Source organism: Castor canadensis, chromosome 17, assembly GCF_047511655.1.
Source record: "Castor canadensis chromosome 17, mCasCan1.hap1v2, whole genome shotgun sequence".
Classification (NCBI taxonomy): domain Eukaryota; kingdom Metazoa; phylum Chordata; class Mammalia; order Rodentia; family Castoridae; genus Castor; species Castor canadensis.
Genome location: NC_133402.1, coordinates 45702270 through 45729955, shown reverse-complemented (window position 1 = coordinate 45729955; position 27686 = coordinate 45702270). Strand labels below are relative to the sequence as shown.

General features: G+C 39.1%; 1 protein-coding gene across 3 annotated transcripts in view; it reads right to left on the bottom strand.

Moving 5' to 3' along the window:
- Positions 1 to 8439: 8439 nt before the first annotated feature.
- The window catches only part of Kif15 (kinesin family member 15), a 68440-nt gene continuing 49193 nt past the window's right edge, over positions 8440 to 27686 (bottom strand). For 2 of the 3 annotated variants that reach the window (XM_074060204.1, XM_074060205.1), the window contains 15 exons: positions 27443 to 27593; positions 27159 to 27244; positions 26188 to 26257; positions 25696 to 25782; positions 24619 to 24723; positions 23698 to 23820; positions 21460 to 21606; positions 19716 to 19808; positions 19219 to 19383; positions 17754 to 17863; positions 15082 to 15151; positions 14470 to 14507; positions 10180 to 10345; positions 9835 to 9966; positions 8440 to 9028 (listed from right to left, as the gene is read on the bottom strand). In XM_074060204.1, coding sequence (XP_073916305.1) covers positions 8966 to 9028; positions 9835 to 9966; positions 10180 to 10345; positions 14470 to 14507; positions 15082 to 15151; positions 17754 to 17863; positions 19219 to 19383; positions 19716 to 19808; positions 21460 to 21606; positions 23698 to 23820; positions 24619 to 24723; positions 25696 to 25782; positions 26188 to 26257; positions 27159 to 27244; positions 27443 to 27593 — 1606 coding nt within the window. In that variant the 3' untranslated portion in view covers positions 8440 to 8965. Of the gene's footprint in view, positions 9029 to 9834; positions 9967 to 10179; positions 10346 to 14469; positions 14508 to 15081; positions 15152 to 15489; positions 15610 to 17753; positions 17864 to 19218; positions 19384 to 19715; positions 19809 to 21459; positions 21607 to 23697; positions 23821 to 24618; positions 24724 to 25695; positions 25783 to 26187; positions 26258 to 27158; positions 27245 to 27442; positions 27594 to 27686 lie in introns of those variants that run through there. The other variant, XR_012443269.1, reaches the window with a different exon arrangement.

The following is a 27686-nucleotide window of genomic DNA, read 5'->3' as shown; positions in this document are numbered from 1 at the left end:
TAGCTGGGTGTGGTGGCATGTGCCTATTATCCCAGCTGCAGCAGAAAGTGCAAAATAGAAGAATCTCAGTTCAGGTCAGCCTGGGCAAAAAGTGACACCTATTTTGAAAATAACTAGAGAGAAAAGACTGGAGGCATGGCTCAGACAGTAGAGCACCTGCCTACTAAGCATAAAGCAATAAATTCAAACCCCAGTACCAAAGGGAAAAAAATGAAAGAAAAAGAAATTAGGTTCACTGATGTTCAGTGCATATATATTTATATTTCTTATCTCTACCAGCTCTTTTTTGTGATTTTTTTTTTCAAGATAGGGTCTGCCCAGGCTGGCTTTGAACCTTAATCCTCTGATTTCTGCCCCTGAGTAGCTAGGATTATAGGCGTGAGCCACCGGTGCCTGGCTTGTTATGTCCTCTTGACATATTGTTCTTTTTATCAGTATCAAGTGACCTTTTTCTCTTTTGACTAATTTTAGCTTGAAGTCTGCTTTGTGAGATAAGAGTATAGCTTACTCCCACTTGCTTTCAGGCTTCATTTGCTTGGAATATTTTTTTCTGTCCTTTCACTTTAAGCTTGCATTTGCCTTTGTCATTGAGACACATTTCTTGCAGGCAAGAAATGTTTGGGTTGTTTTTTAAAACCAATCTGTCAGCCTACCTTTTGATTAGAGAATTGAGACCATTCACATTCAGAGTTATTATTGAAAGGTATGCTGTAACTCCTATCATTTTGTAGTTTTTGTATTGAGTCTTTCCTAATCCTCATTTTCTGATCTATTCATCTAGTGAGATTTATTGTCTTGTACTTTCATGGTTGTATTTACCTTCCTCTTCTGTCTATAGGCTTCCTTTAAGTATCTGTACAGTGATGGCTTAATGGTCATGAATTTTTTTGGGTGGTACTGGGATTTGAACTCAGGGCCTCACACTTGCTAGGCAGGCACTCTACAGCTTGAGCCAGACCAACAGCCCTATGAATTTCTTTAGTTCTTTTTAATCTTGGAAGGTTTTTTATTTCTCCTTCAGTCAAGAAGGATAGCTTTGCTGGATACAGTCATCTAGGTTGGCAGTTATATTTTTTCAGGGATTGGAATACATCATTCCATGCCTTCCTGGCTCTTAAGAATTTCTGTTGATGAGTTTGCTTTTATAGGTGACTTGGCGCTTCTTTCTTACGGCTTTCAATATTCTTTTGTTGTTCTGTATATTTGTTTTAATTATGCTATATTGAGGAGAAGTTCTTTCCTGGTCTTATCTGTTTGGCCATCTCTTTCTCAACATTAGCAAAGTTTTCTGCTATTGCTTTATTAAACATATTTTCTATGACTTTAACTTGCACCTCTTTCTTCTATGCCAATGATTTATAGATTTGGTCTTTATAATTGCCCCACAGTTCTATTCCATTTGTACCCTTTTATTTTTATCTTTATTGGGCAGGAGGTGTGGCTCAAATGGTAGAATGCTTGCTTTGCAAACTGAAGCTCTGGGTTCAAATACCAGTTCCATCAAAACAAAAAACTACAGTATATTGTATTATTGTGGAGAAAAACAATATAGTCAGGGAATGAGAAGGACAATAACTTAAGAGTAAAGTATGTAAATAATTAATAATAAAAGTACTTCCTTGTTGAGTATATACCAGCTGTGCAAAAAGCTCTTGCTTTTTGCCTGTGGCATTTTTTTTTGGCAGTAGTGGGGCTTGAACTCAGGGCCTTCACTGTGAGCCATTCCACCAGCCCTTTTTGTGACAGGTATTTTTGAGATAGGTTCTCACAAACTATTTGCCTGGGCTGGCTTCAAACTGTGATCCTCCTGATCTCTGCCTCCTGAGTACCTAGGATTTCAGGCATGACCCACTGATGCCCAGCTCCTGTGGCACTTCTGATGTGATTGCTTTTGGTTTCCCTCTGGGCCTGGGATTGCCTGTGATCCACTTGTGGGTACAGCCTGGGTATGGTGATCAGTGGTCAGCTGAGGCTCAGCCTGGGGTAACTGCTGGACAGGGTGGGGCATGTCCCATTGAGTAGTAACAATTCTAGGGGATGGGGCAGGTCTGGCCCACTGCAGCTGCTCTGGAGTGGGAGAGGAAGCTTCAGGTGTACAAGGCACTAATTGGGTGTGTGTGGAGTGTCCTCCATGTGCAGCTAGTGGGTGGGTGTGCATTCCACTGTTTGCCAATACTGAGGCTTGACATGGGTGAGTGACTCAGGTGCTCTGGTTTATCCACAAGGTGTGCCCTGAACTCAGTAAATTCTAGATGACCCTGCAGCCATTTTCACCTAGGCCAGAGGGGGAAAACTTCTGGTGGTCCAGCAGAAGGCATGTGACTGGCATAAACACAGCCCTTTATTTGCATGATGGGACTGACATGATTAGTGCAGACACCCCTTGTCACACACCTTTCTGGCTATATAAGGAAGCTTCTTGGCTCACTTTGGAAGTCAGCCAGGAGACACCCTCTTATGCTGCCCCCATAATGCCTTATTTCAAGTGGTCTTTTCTTGCCTACCTTTGACACTCATCATTAGTAGAGCAGGTGGAGTTGGTCACATGAATAAAGGAGAAGAGTCAGTGGCAGAGGCAGTGGAGGAAAAGAACAGGCAGTTGCCACCCTGGTGGCAGTGGTGACAGTGGCCAGGGCAAAAATGATGGAGTGGCAGAGACAATGAGAGTCGGGGTAGAAGAGAGAAGGTGAGAGAAAAGGCACAGAGCTGAGCCTGGAGAAAGAAGGCTATAAAGAGCCAAAGAGAGACTGTAAGCTTAAGTCATTGGGAGAGTTCCAGAGTTGTAACACTAGCCACCACTGTCAAGGGCCAAGGAGCCCAACATTCAAAGCCCAAAGATGTAATGCAGTTACCACTGTCAAGGGGTGGGGATCCTGACATTCCAGGCTCAAGAGCTGCAATGCTAGCTGCCCCTGTCAAGGGTTGAGGATCCTTGACACCCTAGGCCAAACAGCTGTAGCACTTGTTGCTGTATGGCTAAGGGTTCCAGTACCAAGGTCTGGGAGAAAGCTGTAACTCTAGAGGCTGTCACTTACGGCTGATTGCTATTGTTTGATATCACTTCTTACTGCTGCCAGAAGCTGAGGATTACAAAAACTGCCAAGGGCCCAGGATTTCTAGCACTGGAAGAACTTCTCAACTACTCATGATTCCTATCAGGTAGAACAAAAGGATGCTGGCCAGCTGATTGGGTAACATTAATAGAGTACTCTTCCTCTTACACAGCTGGCTACAGAGAATACAAATGCTAAGACATTGTTTATACATATGTACTCTAAAACAAAAATGATTTCACTGTTCAGCACATGTTTCTCCTTTCAGGAAGTTTTCATGGAAGTCTTTGCATGCAACCTTGCTTCTCTGCCAGGATGTTTTTTGCTTGTTAACAGGGTCTGATTATATAGCCCAGGCTGGCCTCAAACTTGCAAACCTCCTACCTCTGTCTCCCAAGTGCTGGGATTATAGGCCTATGCACAGGGCCCAGGATGGTTTTGTGGCTCAAATAAAAGCATGGATTGTCCCCAATAACTTCTATATGGCTCAGAGAGGCTTTACCATACCTTTCCACTTGATACTGGATGTTGGGATCATATGGCACAGAAAAAATTTAAATGAGATCAAGTCACATTTTGTAAATGAAACCAAAAAAAAAAAAAAAAAAAGAAAAAAGAAAAAGGGCTTCATTGGGATTTCAGCCCAAGCTGACTTTACCTCCAGCTGAAGGGAGGGAGACATAAGTGATCAGGTTGTTGATTTTGGACAAAAGACAGCACAAGCTTTTTTTTTTTTTTTTTGGAGGGGTGGTGCGTTAAAGTTTGACAATTACTCATCAGTTATGGGCATGGTTTTGAAAAATGTTTTCCTTTTTATTTTGGTGGTAGTCAGGTTTGAACTCAGGGTTTCACTCATGCTAAGCAGGCAGGCGCTCTATCACTTGAGCTACTCTGCCAGTCTTAGATGTTTTCCTTGGGTGTAACCATCATAGCCTTGTACTTGGTGGGCAAAAAGGCAGTCAACTCCATTCAGGAACTGCTGAGTTAATAGTTGGTGTCATGATCTTGCTTAATCATCTTGGCTATAATGTGGCTGGAGGACTTTCAGTGTTTAAGTTTCTATGAAAGCACAAGGGTAGAGTAGGCGAAGCAGCCATTCCAATGGGCAGTGGGTCAAGTTAACCCTGTATAATAGTATTAGACAAAACATCTCTCAAATTATCAGTATGTCTACATGTAGAGCTGAGTCTGACTCAAGGGTTGAGGCAGCAAAGTGGACAGGCACATATGAAGACAGATGTCAAGCCTTTTATCCCAGTTTAGTCATCCAACAGGTATCTTCTACAGGCTCTAATAAAGAATCAGTGCTTTTGGTGGCTCACACCTATAATCCTAACTACTTAGGAGGCAGAGATGAGGAGGATTGCTGTTCAAGGCCAGCTCTGGGCAAATAGTTTGTGAGACCCTACCTTGAAAAAACACAAAAAAGGGCTGGTGGAGTGGCTCAAGGTGTAAGCCCCAAGTTCAAACCCCAGTACCGCAAAAAAAAAAAAAAAAAAAAAAAAAAGAATCAGTGTTTTTAGGAAAAGTGGACTTTTAAGTTTCTGCAAAGTAACCTAGGCAATTGTAGGCTTACTTTTTTTCTTGGTAATTTTTTTTTTTTTTGCAGTACTGGGCCTTCACTGTGAGCCCCTCCACCAGCCCGGTTTTTGTGAAGGGTTTTTTGAAATAGGGGCTTGTGAACTATTTGCCTAGACTGGCTTTGAACTGCAATCCTCCTGATCTCTGCCTCCTGAGTAGCTAGGATTACAGGCGTGAGCTACTGGTACCTGGCTCTTCCTTGTTTCGATAATTTCTGTGGCCATCTCAAAAATTCATGAGTTTTAGCTTGGTTTAGTCATAAGGGGCTGCTACTCTGTCCTGATCTGCCATTTTATGACAAAGTTGTTGAAAGTATGCTTTTAATAGTAAACAGGTTAGGCCAGCCCAGAGTTTATTTCCCTTTTGTCCCCTTGCAGTGGTCCCTGCCTCACACTGAGCAAAGTAAACCCCAGTTCAAAGATAATTGCCTCTGAGAACTCCTACCTTCCTTTGAACCTTCAGGAAATCAAGTGGGGTGGCACTGATCCATGCTGCCTGCTCTATAGGATGTGCCAGGGCTTTCTCAGGACAAACTGTTCTCTCCTACCAATAGAGGTAGAGCATTTCCAAGTCACTTTCTCTGACAGCAGCCTTCCTGTTAGATAGAAGTTAGACATAAGCAGTGAGCCAAGGCAGGTACATGACAAATGGCATGTTATTTTCAGGGTTAATAGCTAAGGAATGTCTACCTGGACTTCACCCCAGATAAAGGAGCCCAGTGGCCATAAAATTTATAGAAACAAGTTCCAGTTAAAACCAGTCTGGGTGGGCTAGAATGACTTAAAAGTTGTCTTTAGCATGTCATTTTAATCTTATTGTAAATGAAACGCGCCCCTCCCCTACCCCATGGATTTTACTGAGGTGGTTATGGGTAAAAACATGCAATAGGGACTTAGAAATCTGATATAATCCAACTGTGAATCTAGAGGAAGAAGGCGGTGTTTGGGCAGGAATCTCTAGGAACGTCACTTTGAACTCCAAAGCTTCATAAGCTTTGCTATTCTTAATAAGCTTTGCTATTACTTGCACTGTTTCTCATCCTACGCGAACTCTCTTGTAGGGAGGCCCCAACTAAAACTCTGGGTAACGGTCCCTACTCACTTTTGCAACAGTCCTGTAATTGTTCCTCTGGTTGTCTCAGTCTCTCTGCAGAGACTATATCTTTCATTTCTAGGTCTCCAGTGCCTAGTACAGGGCCTTATTCTGGTGATGATGTTGAATTGATATCATTGATGGCCACTCTGACGGGAAGTGCTTTTTGCTCTTAGATGAAAGCTCTCCTGGGCTCTCCAGGGATCTTGTTAAGATGAAGATTCTGAATAGGTGTAGAGCTGGTCTGAGGCTCCCAGATGTGCCAGCGATGCTGGTCAAAGGACTCTTACTTAGTGACTGTTTCCCTCAGTGCACTCAAGAATCTTGCAGCACACTTTCCTCAATTCACAGGGCTGCCTGAACAGAAGCCCCATCTCTTCTTCTCTTTAGGTACCTGCCAGTACCCAATACTGTGACCAGTCCATGTCCTGGCTACAGACATTTAACTGAATGGTTTTATTACAATCAATCTTAAGCTGCCTCCAGATGCTGAGGCAGCAGGATCACAAATTTGAGGCCAGGCTATGCTACACAGTAAGACCCTATCTCAAAACAACAAAAGCAACCAAAAAAACCCCTAATCTTCTTAAAAAACACAAAGCAAGCCAGGCAGCCTGGACTGGGACAGAGTGGAGAGGACGGAATATCCTACCCCAAGTTTAAAAATTCAATTGAACTTCGAAAGTGGCTTACCAGCAAAAGATAACCCATTGAGTTCTGGGAAACCCTAGGAAACTCCCCTTGACTTTTAGAGATGAGAATTTACAACTAAAGGTCTTGGGGGAGTAGAAGGAATTAAAAACTATGATGCTCCTGGTGAGAGCTGTGGGGATGGATGGCACCTGTGGAGACTGAAGGAGTACCTATTACTCTCTTTTCTCAGCCTCTCCTGTCTTTTCCTTTTTATTCTGTTTTGGGCAAGGCCTTCCCTATCCCACACAGCAGAGTAATCTGAATGCCTAAGACATTCTTGGTTAGGTGGCTCACAACCTTGCTTTCCTTCCTTACTGAGTGATGTCATATGTTGAATCTAAAAGATAAGATGAGGTCTTAACCTCTGACACCTATAAATGTGGGGCCTACTCCAATATGACTAGTGTCTATAAGGAAAGACTGCTGAGGGTGTGGTTTGGAGTAGAGTGCTTGCCTGGCATGTACAAGGCATTGGGTTTCATACCCAGCACAAAAAGAAAAATAAAAGTATAAACACCATGTGACACCACAGGCAGACTGGAGTGATGCACCAGCATTCAAAGAGCACAGAGGATTGCTGGAAATACCAGGAGCTAGGAGAATGGCATGGAACCTAGCTCCTCTGAGCTCTCAAGAATGGGGCCCTGGTTGGCAGAGTGACTCAAGAGGTAAGAACACCTGCCTCACAAGCGTGAGGCCCTGAGTTCAAACTACAGTACTGCAAAAAAAAAAAAAAAAAAAAAAGAGTGGGCCCTGCTAGCAGATCTTGATTTTGAACTTCTGGTCCCAGAACTGTGGGAAAATAAAAATCTGTTGTTTTAAGCCACCCAGGATGAGTCATTTGTTATGGCAGCCCAATGCTAACACAGGTGATCAGAACCAAGCCTCAATTCAGTACTCTACGTTCTAACTCCAAGACAAGCTGGTTGCTGCCTTACACTAAATTTTAAGTTCCTTTTCTGTTTTGACCCTTAGAGATTTACTATTATTTCTTAAGAGTTTAACTATGAGTTCATTTAAATGTATTTTTTCTATAGATTAAAACGTGTAGTTTAAAAACTATAAAATCCACTCATTTTGAATATACAGTTCACATTTTAGTAAATTTATAGAGTTGCATCACCATTATCACAACCTAATTTTAAAACATTTCCACCACCACAAAGCATTCCCTTGTGCCATACAGTTTTTTTCCCACTCCCATCCCCATTAGAAATATGGTGAATGAACAATAATTTGCTGCCTATTTTGCCTTTTCTGGACATTTTATATAAATAGATGCATCTGGTATGTACATGATCCTTTGGATATGGCTTCTTTCACTTAGCATTTTTTCTTTTTTTTTGGCAGTATTGGGGTTTGAACTCAAGAGTCTCAGATTGCTAGGCAGGCATTCTACCTCTTGAGCCACTCCAACAGCTAGCATTGTTTCTTGAGGTTCATCCATGTTGTAGCATTTATCAGTTTGCCCCCTTCTTATTGCTCAGTACTATTCCATAATATAGGAAAATGTTCAATAGCCTTGGTCACTAGGGAAATGCAAGTGATATGTTACTTCACCTACATGAAGATAGCTTTAGGAAAAAGAAAACTGACAATAACAAGTGTTGATGAAGATGTGAAGAATTGGAACACTGCTGGTTGGACTGTAAAATGGTTCAGACAAACAGCGAGGCAATGTCTTAAAAATCTAAACACAGACTTCTACAATGACCTGGCAATTTTACTCCTAAGTATCGGCTTAAAAGATATGAACCATATGTCCACACCAAATACATGTATATTTATAGAAACAGGGTTTATATTAGACCTAATTTGGAAAAAAACGCAGATGTCTATCAACTGATGAACAGATAAATACAATGGGACATATCCACACCTTAGAGTATTATTCTCAACAAACAAGAATGAAGTTTAGATATACAAAAGTTCCTTGGAGAAAATGATGGCCAGTGCCTGGAATATTGCAGGTGCTCATTAGGGATATGGTGGATGGACAAGTGAATGAACCATATATATATCACATTGTTAAATTATTTATTATTTTTAAGACTGTACTTGAAAAGTGGTCATGTCATAGAAAATGTTCACGAAAATACTTCAAAAATACAAAAATAATCTATATTAACAAGTTTGCTACAAAATCAGCCATCAAATTTATTCCAAGTTTTAGAACCCCACCATGTATTATCAGCACTTCCATAAGAATCACAGGAGATTATCTACGAAGAAAATGTTCTGACCAACATCTGCTGTAGACCTCAGATACAGGCTTTATTTTAAAGAAGGCAAAAGTGCTTTCCAGTATTTACAACTGACTTAAAACCCTGAAATGGGGTGGTAGTCACTTAATAGCACATTGCTTTATATAGATGCAGAATATTCATTAGAACCTGAAAAGGTCATTCACTACCAACATATAAACAGCTTATAATATAGGTCCTTAAATCCAGCTGTACTAAGTGGGCAAGAGTAGGCCTTACTTTTAAAGAGGAATAAAATAAAATCTCCAAACAAGGTAATGCATATGGAGTTGACTATGACCTTTACGATTCCTTCTTCTTTTTTTCTTTTAAAATTATATTTTCAACACGTAACTTTTCTGTCTCCTGTAATTAAAAAAAAAAACAAGGGAAAAAGAAAAAGGACAAAAAATAAGACTCTAATTCTTATAGGAGGAGTTATTCTTCTTGACATTCCTTATGTATATACTTTGAGACAAGAATATTTGTGAACATAAAACAAAAAGCTGGCACCCAGGAACAGGGATGTAGCTCAGAGGCAGAACACTTGCTTAGCATGTATAAGGTTCTGAGTTTTCAACCCCAGCAGCTTAAGAAGGAAAAAACAACCTGGTATTTATGAGAATTTAGCTGATATTTAAATAATATTAAAATAGCAATGGCCAAAATTGTTCTGAATTCAGGAAGTTCCCTGAAGTAAATAGGGAACTTTTTCAATCACTATTTCTTTTTGAGGGGGGCAGAGGCTTGCTCTGAAAGCCAGGCTGATCTGGAACTTGTGATCCTCCTGCATCAGCCTTACATGCACTGGGACTGTAGACATGCACCAATATGCCCAACTCAATCAGTAAGTTTATTATTATTATTGGAAGTACTGAGTTTTGATCTCAGGGCCCCTTTTTGCTTTAGTTATTTTTATAATAGCCAGCCTGGACCATAATCCTCCTATTTATGTCTCCCACATAGCTAGGATGATAGGCTCAGGCCATTGTGCCAAGCCTTTTTTTTATTGACTGAGATGGGGTCCCACTTCATCTGCCCAGGCTGGCATCAATTCGTGATCCTCCTGATCTCCACCTCCCAAGTAGCTGTAAAGGTGTGTACCACTATGTCCAGATAAATTTATTTTGAATAAAAGTGTGAATTTATTCAGAATAGTTTTCAGAGTTTACCTCAGCAAGCCTGACATTTTCCTTCTTCAGTCGCACTACATACTGAATCTTCTGATGCAGGTTTTGGTGACCTACTAACTTTCCATTTTCCTCAGAGAGATAGTCCACCTGCTTCCTCAACATTTCTATCTCCTGCAGGTAAATCAATCCAAGGAGGGGAAAATTAGGAGGACTTATTTTTCCTTTTGATATCAAGAGTGCAGATCCCCAACTTCCATGACCACACCTCTCTGCACACTAGAGAAACTGAACCAGGGACACTCAATCACAGAAATAAGTTTTCCTGATTAGTTCTACTTCTTCAAGTAATCTAAGTACCATAGACAACTGAATACACTAACACACCTGGAATGTTCTCTCTCTTTCTTCATACATCTCTTCCAGTTTTGATCTCAGTTGTTCTTTTTCCTGGAATGCTTTAAACTCCAAACTTCTGGTTCGTTCAACTTCCTCAGTCATTCGAATGCAGTCCATCTCCTTGTTATGAAGGGCACTTTGGATTTCTTCTAGACTGTAAGAATAAACATCACTTCATGGTATTCCAAAGGAGCATAATTACAAAAACAGCACTCAACATAGTACCCCCCACCAACTTAGGGTTTTTTTTTTCCTCCCTGTGGTGCTAGGGACTAAACACAGGGCATAGTGCTAAGCAAGTGCTCTACCACTGAGCCATTTCCCCAGTCTGACTTAGAATTCTGATTTGAAATCACCACTCATCTTCAGCTCTCCTGTACAGCTGGCAAAAGAAGACAGCTAGGGCTGCAGGTATAACTCAGTGGTAGAGTGCTTTCCTGGCATACACAAGGCTCTGAGTTTGATCCGCAGTACCACAGAAGAAGAAAAGAAAAAGAAAGCTAATTTTCCATATCAGATGTTTTTGTTTGTGTACACAAGACTTCCATCTCAAGGAAAAACTTCAAACCAGTTTTTAAATAAGTATTTAGAATGAAATTATTCAGCAGATGTCCCATATCTCACAGTAATCATTTCAACTTAAAAAACTGCTCCTCGGTGTGGCAGTAGGCATTTTTTCCAGGATGTGCAATTTGGATTGTACACAGTTTATATAACTACCTACTGAAAAGGAACATAAAAAACAAGGTTACCATTGTTAAAAAGAATGTCACTGACTGGTAAAATAGTTTGAATCTTGTAAGTTTCCCCAAAGGAACAGATACTTTATTTTACAGTGCATGTACTATTTACTGAAATGGAGAAGGGATCTAATGCTCTCAGGATCATGGGGCTCTCTGCATTTGCTTTGGCTCATGTATTTTTGCTTTAGTTGGATGAAGAGGCTCTAGCATGGCAGATGCTGCAGTTGCCTACCCAATAGTCAGTCCCTTGCTTCTTTCTTGTTTAAAAGAAACTTGATTTTACTTTCGGGAATGTGGAGGAGACAAGCAGCACACCTGCTTTCCAAGGGATAATGATGGGTTTATGCTGAGCATGGTTATCTCTGTTGCCTTGCCAGACAGGAGTTTTACTAGCTTAGCTTGTAAGACACAGCTGATTCGTGGTGGCTTCTGACAAAAGAAAGCCCTTGGGGCTCACCTCACTGAGAGCTGTGATCCCCTTGTGGAGATATGATGCTTGGAGCTACAACAACTACATTGTGGCCCAAAGGCCACTATCAAGTGTACCAAAAGCAGAAGACTGGGAGAGGTCTGAATCCCTGGTGGTACCACTGGGTCACTGCACCTCCAGACCTCCTGTAATATAAAATTACCTTATCTCCTGTCTGTATCACTATTAGTTTGATGTTTGGTTCCCTGTAGCTTTTAAAAGCATCCTCATTTATGTATATGGGTGATATAATACTTAAACCTGCTGCTGAAAGCTGGAACTGCTAAAACAATGTGTGCTATTTGCTTCAGTGCTTCCCTTGCCCACAGTCAAGCCGGACAGAGTATCACTGAAGACTTCTGTTGACTAGACCATGAGATAGATAGATAGGTTTTACTTTTTCCAAAATGGCTGCACTTCTTACAAACTATGTATCTGGGTTCTTGAAGATCCCATAAGTGATCCAGGTTTTTTGTCTTAGCTCTCCCATTATTAGCTACAAGCCAGTCTCTGAACTCATATATAAATGTCCCCCCTGCCCTTTTTTGGTAGTGCTAGAGATTGAACCCAGGGTCTCATGATGCATGCGAGGCAAGTGCTCTACCACTAAGCTATATTCCCAGCCACACATGTATACTCTTTGATTCTATGAAGCAAATGACTCAATGACAGAGTAAAAAATCTTTCACAATTTGGGTGGCCTTTGCCTGATCACCTGATCAGACAAAAAGAATTTTTGATGAGATCACAATTTTTTTTTTTTTTTTTTTTTTTTGGTGCTGAGTGTCAAACCAGGGCCTCCCACATGCTAGGTACACTACCAACTAGGCTACAACCCCAAGTCCACCATGAAATTTTTGGTATATTAACTTGGACAGAGATCAAGTAATTGGATGATAGTATTCCAATAAAACTCCTTTCACTGCCACTTACTTACTATGTTAATAAGATTACTCAACATTTATATCTAAACAAATAAAAAAGGATACTGAATTCCTGTCTCATTTTAGAATTAAGTACAACAGAATAACGAGCTAAATAAAGACAAAGCATTAGAATAAAATACATTGATCAATGCATCTCTACTAAAAATTTTCTGAGTAATTTACAGAAGTCTACAGAAATTTAGGATACTTTGATTAATAATTATATTGAGAACTCAACTGGGAAGAAATAGAACACTTGGAACCATATGGGTATACACATTTTTGGGGCTGGGAGATAGCTTAGTGGAAGAACCATTGCCTAGCATGTACATGGTCCTGAATTGATCCTCAGCACTGAAAAAAAAAATTACAAATCTCTTTTAGTTTGGGTACATATTATTTTCATTATTAAGCAGTATGATAGTCAATAAAAACTTTTCCAAAAGATATTAAATTAGGATAAACATTTTAGACAAGAATTTTTTTTGGTGGGACAAGGGTTTGAACTCAGGGCATTGCACTTGCAAAGCAGGTGCTCTACTGCTCGAGCCACATCTCCAGTCCATTTTGCTTTGGTTATTTTGAAGATGGAAGTCTTGTGAACTATTTGCCCAGGTTGGCCTCAAACCTCAATCCTCCCTATTTTAGCCTCTCAAGTAGCTAGGATTACATGTGTGAGCCACCAGCGTGTGGCAAGTATTTTTTTTTTTTTTTGCAGTGCCAGGAATTAAACACGGATGTCTGCTCAGCGAGCTACAATCCAAGTCTTGTGGACTTTGTTTGTTTTGGTTTTTTCCTTTGGTTTTGTGAGATGGGGTTTCACTATACAGATCATTGGCCCAAGCTCAATGAGCCTCTTGCTCTAACATCCCACAGCCTCATGCTTCATGAGCTCTACCTCTTGAGCCGCTCCTCTAGCCGTTTGGTTTTTGTATGTTTCCGAGATAGAGTCTTTATAACTTTGCCAGAGCTGTCCTTGAACTTGCAATCCTCTTCTCTCCACCTCCTGAGTAGCTGGGATTATAGGCATGAGCCAATATGCCTGGCTTCTTGAAGTAGCAAATTCACTGAGGACTTTTTTTTAAAGATTGGAAGGAACTTTAATTTCAAATGTCACTTTTTTCAATATGCTGAAACATCTGTTTTCTGTAACAATTTAAACTTACAATAAAAAATTTTAGACAAAACCAACTTGAACAATATGTAAGAGGGTATATAGTAAGTCAAAATTCTCTTAGGAAGGAGAAGAAGGAAAGGGGGAACAAGAAAAGAGTAACAGAGGGTGAATATATAGGTATGGAAATATCACAATGAAACCTCTTACTTTGTACAATTAATACATATTAATTTTGTGTGTGTGTGTGTGTGTGTGTGTGTGTGTGTTACTGGGGCTTGAACTCAGGGTCTTGACCTTGAGCCACTCCACCAGCCCTATTTTTGTGAAGGGCTTTTTTAAAGATAGGGTCTCACGAACTATTTCCCTGGGCTAGCTTCGAACCACAATCCTCCTGATCTCTGCCTCCTGAGTAGACAGAATTACAGGCGACAGCCACCAGTGCCTGGGTTTAATAAAATTTTTTTAAAGGAAGTATAACAAGTGAATGTTTGAAGTCTCACTGGATACTTACTCTAATAACTTTCTAATGTTGTTTTGTCATTTCATTTGTTAATACCAATCAGCTTATTTATTTTGAAAGAAAATATAGTATTATCTACCAAAGAATGAGGCAATTTATAAGGAGATATAATATGAAAACTGTATGAATAAATTAAAATCATGAATTAAGGTGAAGATAAGAAGAAGTCAGAGCATTGATCTCAGAGGGACTCAGATTTAAGTCAGAGGGAACAGAAGCAGAGGTAAAGAGGAAATATTCATATTGTTCTCATCGTCCATTGTCCACTCAAGGGAAGGTAAGTTTTTCCATGTACTTATTTCTTCAAGATTTTTTTTTGGAGTGCCTTCACATGAGGAACCCCTTGAGCAAGTGGCATTAGAAAAATAGTTTTGGAAACATCAATTATGTTCATGTACTACTGCAGAAGGAAAGAAGTTATTTACTTTGCTGATACCTATCTTTGTATAAGGGAATAAAGAAAACATGATTAAGAACTTGGAATTACAAAATAGTATACTTACTCTGTTTTCATTTTCAGCATTTCTTCAACAGCTTTACTCTGTAATAAGATTTTTAAAAAAGGAAAAAAGAAAAAGATGACTTAGCTTTCTGATTTGATTGTTTTGATTTTTTGTTTCTTCTTTTGAGACAGGGTCTTCCTCTATAGCCCAGGCGGGTCTTAAACTTGAGATCTGCCAGCCTCATCCTCCCAAGTGCTAGGATTGTAAGTGTGTGCCTAGCTTCGGTTAATAACATTGCTAAAAAAGACTAAAAGAAACCAGTCCATTCTCCCTCATGTTAATAGCTTTTTCTACAATTTCAGCTACACACATATAAAGAGTTGCGAATTTATAAGCCTTCATGCTCTATGCTCTAAGTCCTCCATACGTGCTTCTAAGTGGAAAACTATTTGTGGGTATGTGAGCAGTAGGCTTCCCATTGAGGCATGAAGACAGAGACACTTTACTTCTTAGCTATGTCTAAATACCAACAGTGAGTAGCATGCTACATGGTGAGACTACAAAGACAGGGAATTTCAATGGGAAAATGGTTTCTAAAGTATATAACCATAAATACTTCAGTATAAAAGCATTTCTCACAGAAGAAGAAACAGTTGTGCAAAAATAACATACTTTAGCAAGTCTTTCTTTGATAATTTCTTCTTCATTCTTCAGCTGTTGATTGTCTGGATGATTCTGATTGCTGCATAGATTGGGGGATGGATAGGAAAACACTGTTAAGTATATTCAATTATCAATTTCAAATTTATAATATGTAGCAATACCAAGTTATGCCAAGAAAAGCTAACTCTATAGTGATTAGGTCAAGTTAGCTCAGTTGATTAATGCTGAAAGTAAAATAAAGTAGAAACACAGTCAAGAGTGGTAATATCTCAAGATCAAAGGTGAACAAAAGGAAGCTGAGAAAAGGACAGGCTGGGGCCTGGTATGAACATGATCAGCGGGGAGGGGCTTTTTGAGGGCAGGGAGGGTTTCTTGGGTCCCATAGTGGCCTGACCCCTTGAAGCCCCTGATACCCACTTTGCCTGGATTCCCTAGTCATCTAGTGTTTTCTGATGACCACTTTGGTTTTGCATATATGCAGACATGACAGCATTCTCCAAGCACCAGACATGGATCTCTTCATGGAAAAGGGATGCTCTATAAATGAAGCAAGAAGACTACATTGTGGATGCCACACACATCTCTGTGAGCCTGCCAAGTCAGGAGAGAGAGTTGAGGTATGCGGGCAGCCCTGGGGATGGTGAGGCCTCTCCCTTGAAGAACCTGCCTAAATGCCCTGGACTTCTCAAGAGATCTCTCTCTGACAGGTGAGTAGAAGACCATTTCCTGAAGGTAGACAGAAGCTACATCTTTCCCTGAACAAATCTGGCAGCATAGACAAAAAGGCTAATGAGACTCCAGTGAGGAAGACACCCCAAATCATAAGGGGAAGATGTGCTTACTAATCAAAGGATAAGTAAATATTTTAGACTTTGGTAGCCATGTCATCTGTTACAGCTACTCAATTTGGCTATTACAGCGTTAAAGCAGCCATAGCAATGTTTAAATGAAAGGAGGTTAAAGACAGGGACAAAAAAATCTTTTTTGTCAAGTTTTGATTAAGAAGGAATATTATGGAAAAAAAATAAAGAAAGGAGGTAACTATGTCCTAATAAAAACTTATTTACAAAATAGGCTGTGGGCTGGATTTGGCCCTTACGCTGTAGTTTTGCCTCTTCTCTAATTTTCTAATTTTTTCACAAAGAAGTTCTCTTTGGCTCCTCATATAAGAGACATGAGGCTATAAAAGTATTTTAAATTGTCCTTTAACATATGATAAGGAAGTGTTCTATGACTCACGCTCCTATTAATTCTTTTTTTTTTTTTGTGGGACTGGGGTTTGAACTCAGGGATTTGTGCTTTCAAAGCAGGTACTCTACCACTTGAGCCACATCTCCAGTCCAAATCTTCTTTTCATGGTGGTACTGGGATTTGAACTCAAGGTCTTCAGCTTGCTAGGCAGGTGCTCCACCATTTGAACCACATCCCTAGCCCTTCCTACTAACTCTTAATAAAAGGCTAGATAGGGGGACAGAGCATATGGAAACTATGTAAGAAGACTGTGGACTACATGCATAAGAATCTCCTAGAAGGGGAGGGAGTTGCTTATTAAAAATACAGGTTTCTGGCTTTATGCTAGACCTACTAAATCAAATCTCTAAATGTTCACTAAAAATGAAAAGAACAATTTAGGAAGATATTGTCAGCACAGCTGCTATTACCACCCTCAAATCTCTATTGTCTCTGATAGGTTTTGAACCTGTCCAAAGCTGCCCATCCTGGGGCAGCTTCCGGATAGCTCTAGGGAGCTGGCAAGTTTCTGTCAAAGACGTTCTAGCAATAGCAAGGACAGCAGACACCCCAATGTACTTAATAAACTTGCCCAAGCATTGTAACTAGCACTTTATATGTTTTTTGTTTTTTTTTTTTGGGGAGGCGGGGGCAACATTGGGGATCGGACCTAGGACCTCATGCATGCTCAGGAAGCTCTCTATCACTGAGCCATACCCCTAGTCCCATACAAGGTATTTATTTAAAATACTCTATGAGAAAATTACAATTTTCCTCATTTTATTTCTAAGGAAACTCAGGTTCTAAAAGGTTAAAAAAAAAATGACACAACTTTTAAGGGTTAGAGACAGGTCCAGATGTGGTTGTCCTGCACACTATACTGTGCTATTGGCAAACACAATAGAGAACATTTTTAGCTAAAGCCGACACACATGCAGAGACAGCCACACCACAAGGAAGATATTGAACATATTTAGGCCTGCCCAGGAGCATTCCCTGGACCTCAAGTCATAAAGCAAAGCCACTAGGAGGAAATCTTTCTTTTTCTGCAGGGCTTCTTGAACCTTGTTTTGTTCACTTTATCTATAAATTAAAAATTTTTAATTTGAAATAGAGGTAGCTTGGGTCAAAAATTTCACATACTTTAAACTCATTTCAGCGTGAAGCCTTGAGTTCAAATTCCAGTCCCACCCAAAAAAAAAAAAGAAATTATAAGTAGCCATATAATGCAAAGGTTACCAGAGTTGGAAAGATTGCAAAAAACCTATGTGCCCACTCTGGAAAAGGCCACATCCTCATCAGATCTGATTCAAAAATCAACCAAGAGAGGGAGCATCTCCCAGGTTAGTGGGGACAAGGTACCCTTGTGATACCAATTCCAACTCATTCACTCAACAAGACCCAGGAAGGGCAAGATCCATCCTGCCAGAGTTCTGGTGGCTCTTTCTCACCTGTTCTCCTTTTGTCTTGTAAGATCATCCAGCTGGCCTTGCAGGAGCCAGTTTTCGTCTCTTAAGTGCTGAGACTCCAGGCGTAGGCTTTCCATTTCACACAACTGCTCCTGAGAACACATCAAATCATGTCTTTTCAGAAAGCACATTATAGGAGGTGTTACTTTGCTCCACAAGGCCATGACTGAAGCAGGCAGGGATTCCTCTTTTATGCTCCCCCTGTGCACAGAACACTACATTGGGTACCACCGGATAAAACGTAGCGTACTGTGTGATCTTCTTTTTTGTTTTTGTATTTTGGCAGACTGGGGTCTTGAACTCAGGACTTCACACTTGTGAGGCAGGTGCCCTACCACCTGGACCACACCTTCAGACCTGGCCTCTATTAACCTGACCCAATTTTTTCTAAGTTTCAACAGCATGCCAATCTGGATAACAGCCACATTCCTGAGATAGCATACTGAGAACTGCCTGGAATGAAAGTGTAGGAGTGATTTTCTCCCTGAGAAACATTACTTACAAGGATGCCTTTATATACACTGTATCACTTGGTTAAAGTTACCTAATAACATTCCCAAAATCCCTCACTGCAGCACAGTGATCAGGCTAAATGTGATCCTGAGCACATCACACCCTCTCCAGTTCCACCCAGTAAACCAGCTACTCCTCCACACTCCCCACCTCAAGCCGTGTGTACACCAGTCTACTCAGAGAAGGAAATATCGTAAGTTTATCGTAGAAAAAAGTAAATCTCTCATGTATAAGGAATGCCTATAAATCAATTTAAAAAGTTCAATCATAGAAAAATGGTAGCTATTGTATTGTGGTGGTATATGTCTGTAATCCCAGCATTCAGGAGGCTGAGACAGGCAGATTCAGAGTTTGAGGCTAGCCTGGACTACAAAGTAAGCCACTGTATCAAAAAAAAAAAAAAAAAAAAAAAAAAAAAAAAAGGGAAGAGGGGAGGGAGGGAAAGAGGAAGGGAGTAAAGAAGGGAAGGAAGGGAGGAGATGGAAGGAAAGGAAAAAAACTGGTAAAGGATATAGCAAAAGAAAAACAAATTACACTGAGACAACATGCTCTACTATTAAATTGGCAAAGTTCTGAAAGTCAGACAGTACTGTGAGATGAAGTTGAAGGAAACGGGCTTTCTCCTTCATTGCTAATGACAGTGTAGGTGGTACATACTATATGATATGATACCATTGTATAAAAACCAAATGGGGCAGGGAAAGGATACTTACGGACTTGGTTATGTATGCACTGAAAAGATCTAAAGAAGAAAAAAACAAAAAGAACCTAGCTTCCCTGGGAGCCTCTCGTGACAACAAACTAGGGAGCTAGGGATCAGGGATGGGAGGAAGACTTTTTAGTTCTACACCTTTTGAATTCTATATCCTCAGTAACCATGAGGATATTGCTAATTTTTAAAAATTAAACTTATGGAAAAAAATTTACCAGATACCTTCATTCTGAGGATTTCAGCATTTTTGATTTCTCTGTCTTCATTTAGTTTTGTTACAAGATGCTGCAAAGAAGTCTTAGAGGCTCTTCCATCTTCTATCTCTTGTTCTTGTGTTTCCAGGAGTTTTGTCAAATGTGTTTGAAGGTGAGGTGGTGTTTTGGGACTCTAAAACAAAATCACATCTCATCCAAATACCTGGTTAGGTGATGCTATGAAGATTTTGTTTGAAATTTATATATCTAACACATAGAGTGCACATTTTAAACATATATGCTAAGCACCTACTACACAGCTACATGCCAAGACATAGGCCATTTATTATTCTAATGTTTGCTCAAGCAAAACAACCCAAAGGCTGGTACTTTTAACAAACAGAAAGCAGAAAGTGTTAGTAAAAATCTTTATCTTTAAAAAGACAAAACTACAGTTTTAGTAATTTGCAAATTTTTGTCATTCACCAGGTTTGTTCCTCCTGAAATGCATATTTGAAAAAGTACCTGGGGAACAGAATCCATCACATGTTCTAGTTGCCTCATTTTGAAGTTATATTCATTCTTCTTCTGTTCTACTTCCTCTCTTTTTTGGTTTAGCTATGAAAAGGTTACAAGTTAGAAAATAATATGGAACATATGGTCCAACTAGAAAAGACAAGTTTCCCTATCACCAGTCATTAGGGAAATATAAACCAAAATCACAATGAGATATTACTTTACACCTGTTAGAATGGCTAGCATAAAAAACATGGAAGAGATGTGTTGGCAAGGATAGAGAAAAGCAAAGTTTTGAACACTGTTGGTGGGAATGTATTAGGATAGTTCTTGTGGGAAAATGGTAGGGAGGCTTCCCTGCACAAAACACTAGCACTACCATAAGAGAGTCAATCTCACTTCTGGGTATGTATGTCCAAAGGACTCAAATAGTATGCTGAAGAGACATCTGCATTCCTATGTTCATCACAGCCTTATTTACAATAGCCAAATTACAAAGAAAATGAAAACAACCATCAACGGATGAAAGGGTAAAGAAAATGGGGCCAATCTATACCACTGAATACTATCGAGTCTTTAAAAAGAAGCAAATCCTATCATTTGCAACAACATGGATGATTTGCTAATTAACATAAGCCAGGTACAGAAAGCCAAACACCTATGATTTCACCTATAGGCAGAATCTAAGAAAGCAGAAATCAAAGTAGTGGAGGGGAGAAAAGTGGTTACCAGAGGCTGGGGAGTAGAGGAGAAAGGACTGGCACAAAGCTTCAGACAGGAAAACGAAGGTTTGAGATGTACTGTAAGGTATAGTGAATATAGTTTAAAATAATGGGTAAAGTATATTTCAAAACTGCAAAGACAGATTTAAAATGTTTGTACTACAGACAAAATGGTAAGTTCGGTGAGGTGGTGGATATGCTATTTAGCTTTTTTGACTTAATTATTCCATAATGTTTATATGTATTAAAACATCACATTGTACCCCATAAATATATACAATTATGTGTCAATTTAAAAAAGATGTTTCTTATTGAGCATGGGGGTACATGCCTGTAATTACAGCATTAGAGGCTGAAGCAGAAAGATCACAAGATCAAGGCTACTTTGGACTACAATAGTGAGTCCCTGTATCAAAACACCAATGAAGGGAAAATATGCTTGTTAATATGCTACACCACCCCCCACAACCACCCCCCTACAGACACCCCCCCACACACCCACCCACCCACGTGCTTCCCCAGACATGCAGAAATATGCTTTTTACACTATTTTGTTTTAGGACTTGAGATTAATAATTTGAAAAGCAATAAGATATTCAAGCAAAACTACAGCACTTTTCAAAGCAATAAACTGAAATCTGGGGCTTGCTGCACTTTTTGTCTGCCTAACTTGGTTGCTACTATAACCCAATCACCTCCTTTTCTTCCACAAATTTATTTATACTTCTTTTTACTTTTAAATTTCACAAGTAATAAAAGGTTCATTTGAGAAAAATACAAAATATAAAACAGCAGCAGTCAAAAAGATGATGAAGATGAGCTATAACTCCTTGCAGTGATTAAAACTTGCTGTCATGTGTCAAGTACCCAGCGCAGGAGGGAGGCAGCAGAGCAAGATTCAATGCATGTGAGCAAACCAGATTCTCTAACTGAGCCACTAGCCTGGCTTTTGTACACAGAGAACCTAGCCAAGGCAGGAATGTCACACCCCCTGCTGTGCATTCCTTCTGCTACTTGTCTGTATTTCTTACCTGGTGCCGCAGTTCCTGGATCAGGGCCTCTTTCCTGGTCAGCTCTTCCTGGGCAGACTGCAGCAGCGTTGAGTGCTTTTTTGAGGCCTCTGTGAGCATGTTCAGCTGCTCAGTAGCGTGAGCCAGATCCTCACAGAGCATATCCCTCTGTTAGGAGACAATCCCAAAAAGGAACAATTTCTTAATAGTGGTGCTACAATAAAGATTCACTACATACATACAATTTTTTTTAAAAGTTAAGAGTTTTTATGTAAAAACCTTTTTTTTTTCTTTTTTTGTTTGTATGCTAATCTATTCCAGACAAACTGTAAACAGGTCTAGAGGCATTTTCACAGTGGATTCATACTGTGTCATTATAACAGTGAATCCACACAGGTCTAGAGGCAATATGACCTCCCATAATTTGAGTGATCACTCCTGTATCTCTCTCTTGAGGCTGAAGTACTACTACTTATAAAACCAAGTAATAGCCCTTGTTTTAACTTGCATTTCTTTGATTTCAAAGAGGTTTATGTGTCACTCACTAAATCCCTTCTTTGGGGAAGTACCTTCTTATGTCCATTTTCAACTAGGGATCTTGTATAATTCTCATGACTCATAAGAGCTCTTTTGTGTATGAAGGCAATTAACCCATTGTCATCAGTTGTATTTTTCCCTAATCTATTTTGTTTTTAGTATGTATAACATCCCCTTAATATCAAGATTTTTTTTTTTCCAAAAAGCCACCTTCAACAATCTCAAGATGATTCATGCATTTGTGTTTTCTAATACTCTCACATCACCTTGTCTAACCTATGAACTTGTTTTGGCAAGAATCTAACTTTATCTTTTCAAATTGTAGACACTTCCCTACTATTTATTGACTCAAACCATCCTTCCTTCACTGTTGTGAAATACCCTTTACCATTACACTAGATTCCTCCCCCTTCACTGGGGTCCATCTGCAGATATTCAAAGTTGTTGCACCCATCTCAACCATCATCCCAATATTGGGTATGATTACCATCTAGTTTACAATCTCTCTGCATTATTATTTTTCTAAATTTTGTTGAGAAATCCTGTGTATTTATTTCAAAGGAATTTTAAAATCATCTCATCCAATTTTTTTAAATTGGGATTTAGTTAGAAATTACATAATCTTCTATACTGTAAGGCAACACTGTGCCTTCCTGCCCTAGGCTCTCTTTATCCAAATCTCTTTTCACATCTTTTACAAGTTTTATGTCCTTGACACCTGCTATATTTTCTCCAAGATTTTGATGTGTTATGCTGCTTTTGTGAATGGGACTTCAAAAAAATTCTATTGTTTTAAAACTGGATATTGCTGATACATAGGTAAAGCTATTTTTAAAAATACTTACTTTTGATTATTTATATGAATAGAATTTTTAGCTCCATTATAATGAGTTACTAAACTCATTATTCTAATAGATAGGTATTCAGGTAACACATAATTTATTTTCATATAGAAACATACTCATGTGCAAGTATTACTCACTTTCTCTTAGTTCTTTAGAACATATGTAATCTTAATTACTGATCTCATTTTATTGGACTGAATAGGAACTCATATTGCTGAAAATGACAATATATAAATAATTTCAATGACAACTCACAAACTACATTTTAACTAATGACAGAAAAAAATACAAAGGGATCATTGGGTCAATTCCATGAGTCATTTTCATAAGTTTGTCTTCAAAAGAAGGAAAGTGGTAGAGCACCTGCTTAAATGAGAAGCTCTGAGCTCAAACCCAGCAATGTTGTGACATGGAGAGGAATAGGAAGGAAGGTTCATTGCTTTTGAATCAGGTGACAGTACTGCCTCATGTTTTGAAAGGTAAATATACCAATCAGGATGACGATGACAAGAACATCAAGAAAACAGCATCTTACTTACCTAACTCATAAGACAAACCCGAGGTTAAACTGTTAGCCAGCCCTTTCTTTGCCCTGTCACTACCACTGCATTCAGGTAAATTCAGTCTCTACTCTGCACCCTGTACATGAGGGGTCAGCTGCAGGAACTTACCATGGTATCATCACACTAAATTAAAAATAGTTCAATTACATAAAACACAAAAATTTTAGTGTTATCTCTTAATTGCCTGACCTCCCATGGCAAAGTAGCTCTACTACTTTAGAAATCTTCTGTTTATTCATTACAAACCTCCATATGTAAACATACATACTGATGAGTAAAAGAAAAAAAAAAAGTTGTGCCGCATTAACATCTACCTCGATGTCCTCAGAGAGTACTCTTAGCCTCAGTGCTTCTTTCAGATCCAGAATATCCACTTCCTGTCTCTTGATCAACTCTTTGCTCTCTTCTTTATCAGCCAAAGCAGAGTTGTATTTGCACTGCAGAAAAGTCATGATTCAAGAGCTGTCTGTTCTGTTATGTTTATTTGTACATTAAAAATACTTACAAACAGTCTGAGTTCCAAGGTGATAAGCAGATTAATACAAGTTAATTTGATAAACACTTGTAAATGAAGGAATGGAAGAATAGATGCATGTGGCAAGGAGAAATGGTAAAGTCCCAGGTATTAATGAAATACACTTGGTTTTGTCATCTTCATTAGGATACCACCTGTGAAAGTAAGCGTGCTATGGGATAGGATCTCTTTAGAGCAGAACAGACAGATGATGGAAACCTTTTTTGGACCCAAGGAGAGGAGGAAGCAGCAACATTCAACTTAGATATATACAGAAGATAAGTAGTTACTTTAGGAAATATTATCAAGTCTAGTATAGGGGAAACAAACCCACTTTATACACAATCAATGCCTCTGAACTTAAAATGTGTTACTTCTTTTCTTGAAGAAACTAAAGGAGTGCCATGTTAGCCTTAACTGTCACAGGTAACACACAATTTGTTTCTTTTCTGATTTGTATCAGCAGTTCTCAAGTGGTGCACAGAGGACAATGCTCTGGGTCCCACAGAGAAATGCTGCTGCCTGCACTGCCTTCCAGAGGTGTGGATACTGCACAATAAAGGCTCTGCAAGGCTCAGAAACCCAGTAGGCATTAACTCCTATTTCCAAACTTGCTCAAACACAGAATCTTTTCTTCTGCTGGGACGTTAGTTAGTCCCTTGGGGAGTCTGTGTATGTGTGTTACATTCAAATTTATTATCTTCTTAGTAACTGAACTTACATTTATGTCCTTCAGTTCTTGTTTCAGGGTGTCTATGGTTTCTGCTTTCTCACAACTTGATGTTCTTAGCTCCTGGATCTGGCTCATGAGATTGGCTACAACTTCCTGATGAGACAGAAAACAGTATCTTGATAACCAATGACATTAAAGAGATCACTTTGCAAGAGGTTTGGTTTTGTTTGTTTGTTTGTTTTGGAGGTACTATGGTAAGAACCCAGGTACCCAGCAGGTACTCTACCACTTGAGCCATGCCTCCAGCCCAGGAGATCATTTTTAAGTGATGGCAAACATAAGTCAACTTTATTTTTAGCAAAATATCATGTCACTTTCCATATTAATATCAATTTGTGTTTTAATGGCTTTATTCTAGTTTATTTAATCAACTGCTTTCATTTTATGAATGAACAGGAGTTAGAGAAGTAGGAATTTTACACCTTTGTTTTATTTTCTCTTTTTTGAGATAGAGTCCATCTGTGTAGCTCAGGCTGGCCTCAAACTTGAGATTCTTCTGCTTCACCCTCCAGAGTGCTGGAGGCTAGAATTACAGGTGTATATCACTATATCTAGCTTTATATTTGAACAGACATGTTATTTTTATAATTCTAGGTAATGTCAAACCCAAGGACTTGAGAATTTATATTATGACTTAAAGTCAATGAGAAAGGATCACAACATCGGCACTCTAGTTAAAAGGGCAGGGTGTATTTCACAAACATCGCTACCAAAGAAATAGAGTTTTTAGTAAGATGTTTGAAGTAACATGAAAAATTATCTTAAGGGTAAGATCTCATTCTCTAGCCCTTTGGAAGATGAACAAGGCCTGAAGCATACAAACTTGGTATTGATCACTACGGAGATAGAAGATGAAACGTGTGCCTAGAATATCAAACTACCATTTATAAAGAAAATGCAAAACTGGGCACAGTGGCACAGGTCTATAATCTCAGCGTTAGGGAGGATGAAGCTGGCGAATCTCAATTTTGAGGCCAGTGTAAAATATATAGACAGACCCTGTCTCAACAAAAAAAACAGAAAAAAAAAAATGCAGAGGGTGCAACTTCAAACAACATCACTTACCTTGTCAGAATCTCTAGACTTTTCCAGAGAGCTGATCACTTTTTCAGTAGCAAATAAGCTCTCTTCTAGTTTCTGTATTTTTGCCATCTAAGGGGGAAAACAAATACTTTTAGAAAAAGAATGAAATCATACACACTAAAAAACAACAACAAAAAAAACAAGCCAGGTGTGGTAGCACACACTCAAGAGGCTGAGGAAAGAGGATCTCGAGTTCAAGGCCGGCCTTGTGCCTGGGGCACATAGAAGTTCCAGGCCAGTCTGAGTTACATAGTGAGACCCTGTCTCAAAAAATAAAGGTCTGGGAATGTAGCTCAGTGCTAGAGCACTTGTCTAGCATGTATGAGGCCCTGGGTTCCAACACCAGCACTACAGGAAAAACAACAAACAACAACAAAAAAACAGTCAAAACTGCCATCTAAAAGCTGAAACAGTTCTTATAATAAACAGAAGTTACACACTTCAAATCTGGAGTCAGATTAATAGGAAATTTACCTGTTGTTCACACTTGGCCATCTCTTTCTGTTTCTCCTGACGTACAGCCTCAAGAACTTTTAATATTTCTCTAGAAGAGAAGAAATATCTTTACCTTAGTTCAGGAGAGATTAAGTGCAATGGAAATGAACTTTATTAGGTATTATATTCTAGTGCAAGTCAGAAAATGGAACCCATTTCTTCAACAACTATTTAATGAGAGCCTATTTTTTTTGTGTGCCATGATTATTTTTCTTCAGAGTATTTAGTATCTCTAACACAACATATAACATGCATTAATCATTTATTATTGTCTCTCTGTGCTAGAAAGTAAAATCCATGAATAAAGGGATGTTTTCTTCCCTGCTTTTCCTCTAAATGTTCTAGCGTCCAGCAGAATAATGCCTGGCTTGCTAGATATCACCAAATATTTGAATGAATGAGACACTGTTAATAGTCTGTCTCCCAAGTAGATATATGTTCCATATTCATCACTGTATAATCAGGACCTAGAAGAAATTCTATCTCATAGGAAGAACTCCTTAAGTATTGATTGAAGAAACTAAATCTTCTCCTTAGAGTGATCAAAAGACTATTGGTTGAGGCCAACAGACTCACTGAGATTATCTAAGATTACCATGGAAAAGAAAGATAATAGCAATCCTGTTAGGAATGGGGAAGACAAAAGAGCAACTAGAAAAAGATTAGTAGAGACAGAAAAAAACCAGCCCCCACCTCCCAATAATAAAAGAATAGTTAAAAGTTATATTTTATATATTATGACTTATTTACAGAAGGTCTTGAGTTCTGATCAACCTTTTCTTTTTGTGGTGCTGGGAATTAAACCCAGGGCCTCACACATGGTAGGTAAGCACTCTACCACTGGAAAATAATGCTTTACAGGGTGTTATCAAGAAAATAACAAACAAGATAAAGAATGCAGTAGTAAACAATATTCTAGGCAACTAATGGAAATGATTAATAGCACTCACTTAGAACTGTTTTCTTTATCTTCTTCAAACTGTAATGATAATTTGTTGTTGCGTTCTTTTTCTGCCTCAAAAAGTTCCATCAAATTCTAAAAGACAAATTAGATTTGAATTGACTGTTACTAGCAATATGTAGCCAACAAACATATCAAGTACTTTGTGTGTCACAGGCATTGTGGTCAGTATAGGAAGTTAGGGAGAGCTCAGTATAGTCCCTGCCCTTCACTTTAGAGAGCAGCCTCAGATTCAGGACACACTCACCAATTATCAAGGTCTCTTTCACTTACATTCAGATCTGATTTCAGAGTTTCATTTTCTTGTTTGCAGTTTTGAAGGCTTTTTGAAAGTTGGTCAATTTCAAACTTCATTATTTCTTGTAAGTTTTCATAGGAATCCTGTAGGCAGGCTTGGCTCTCGAGGAGCTTTTCGTTTTCTAACCTTTACCAGAAAACATTTTCACAATGGCAAATATAAACACATAACGTATTCCTATGACTCAGATCATCTGCAGTTCAATTTATTCCATCAACA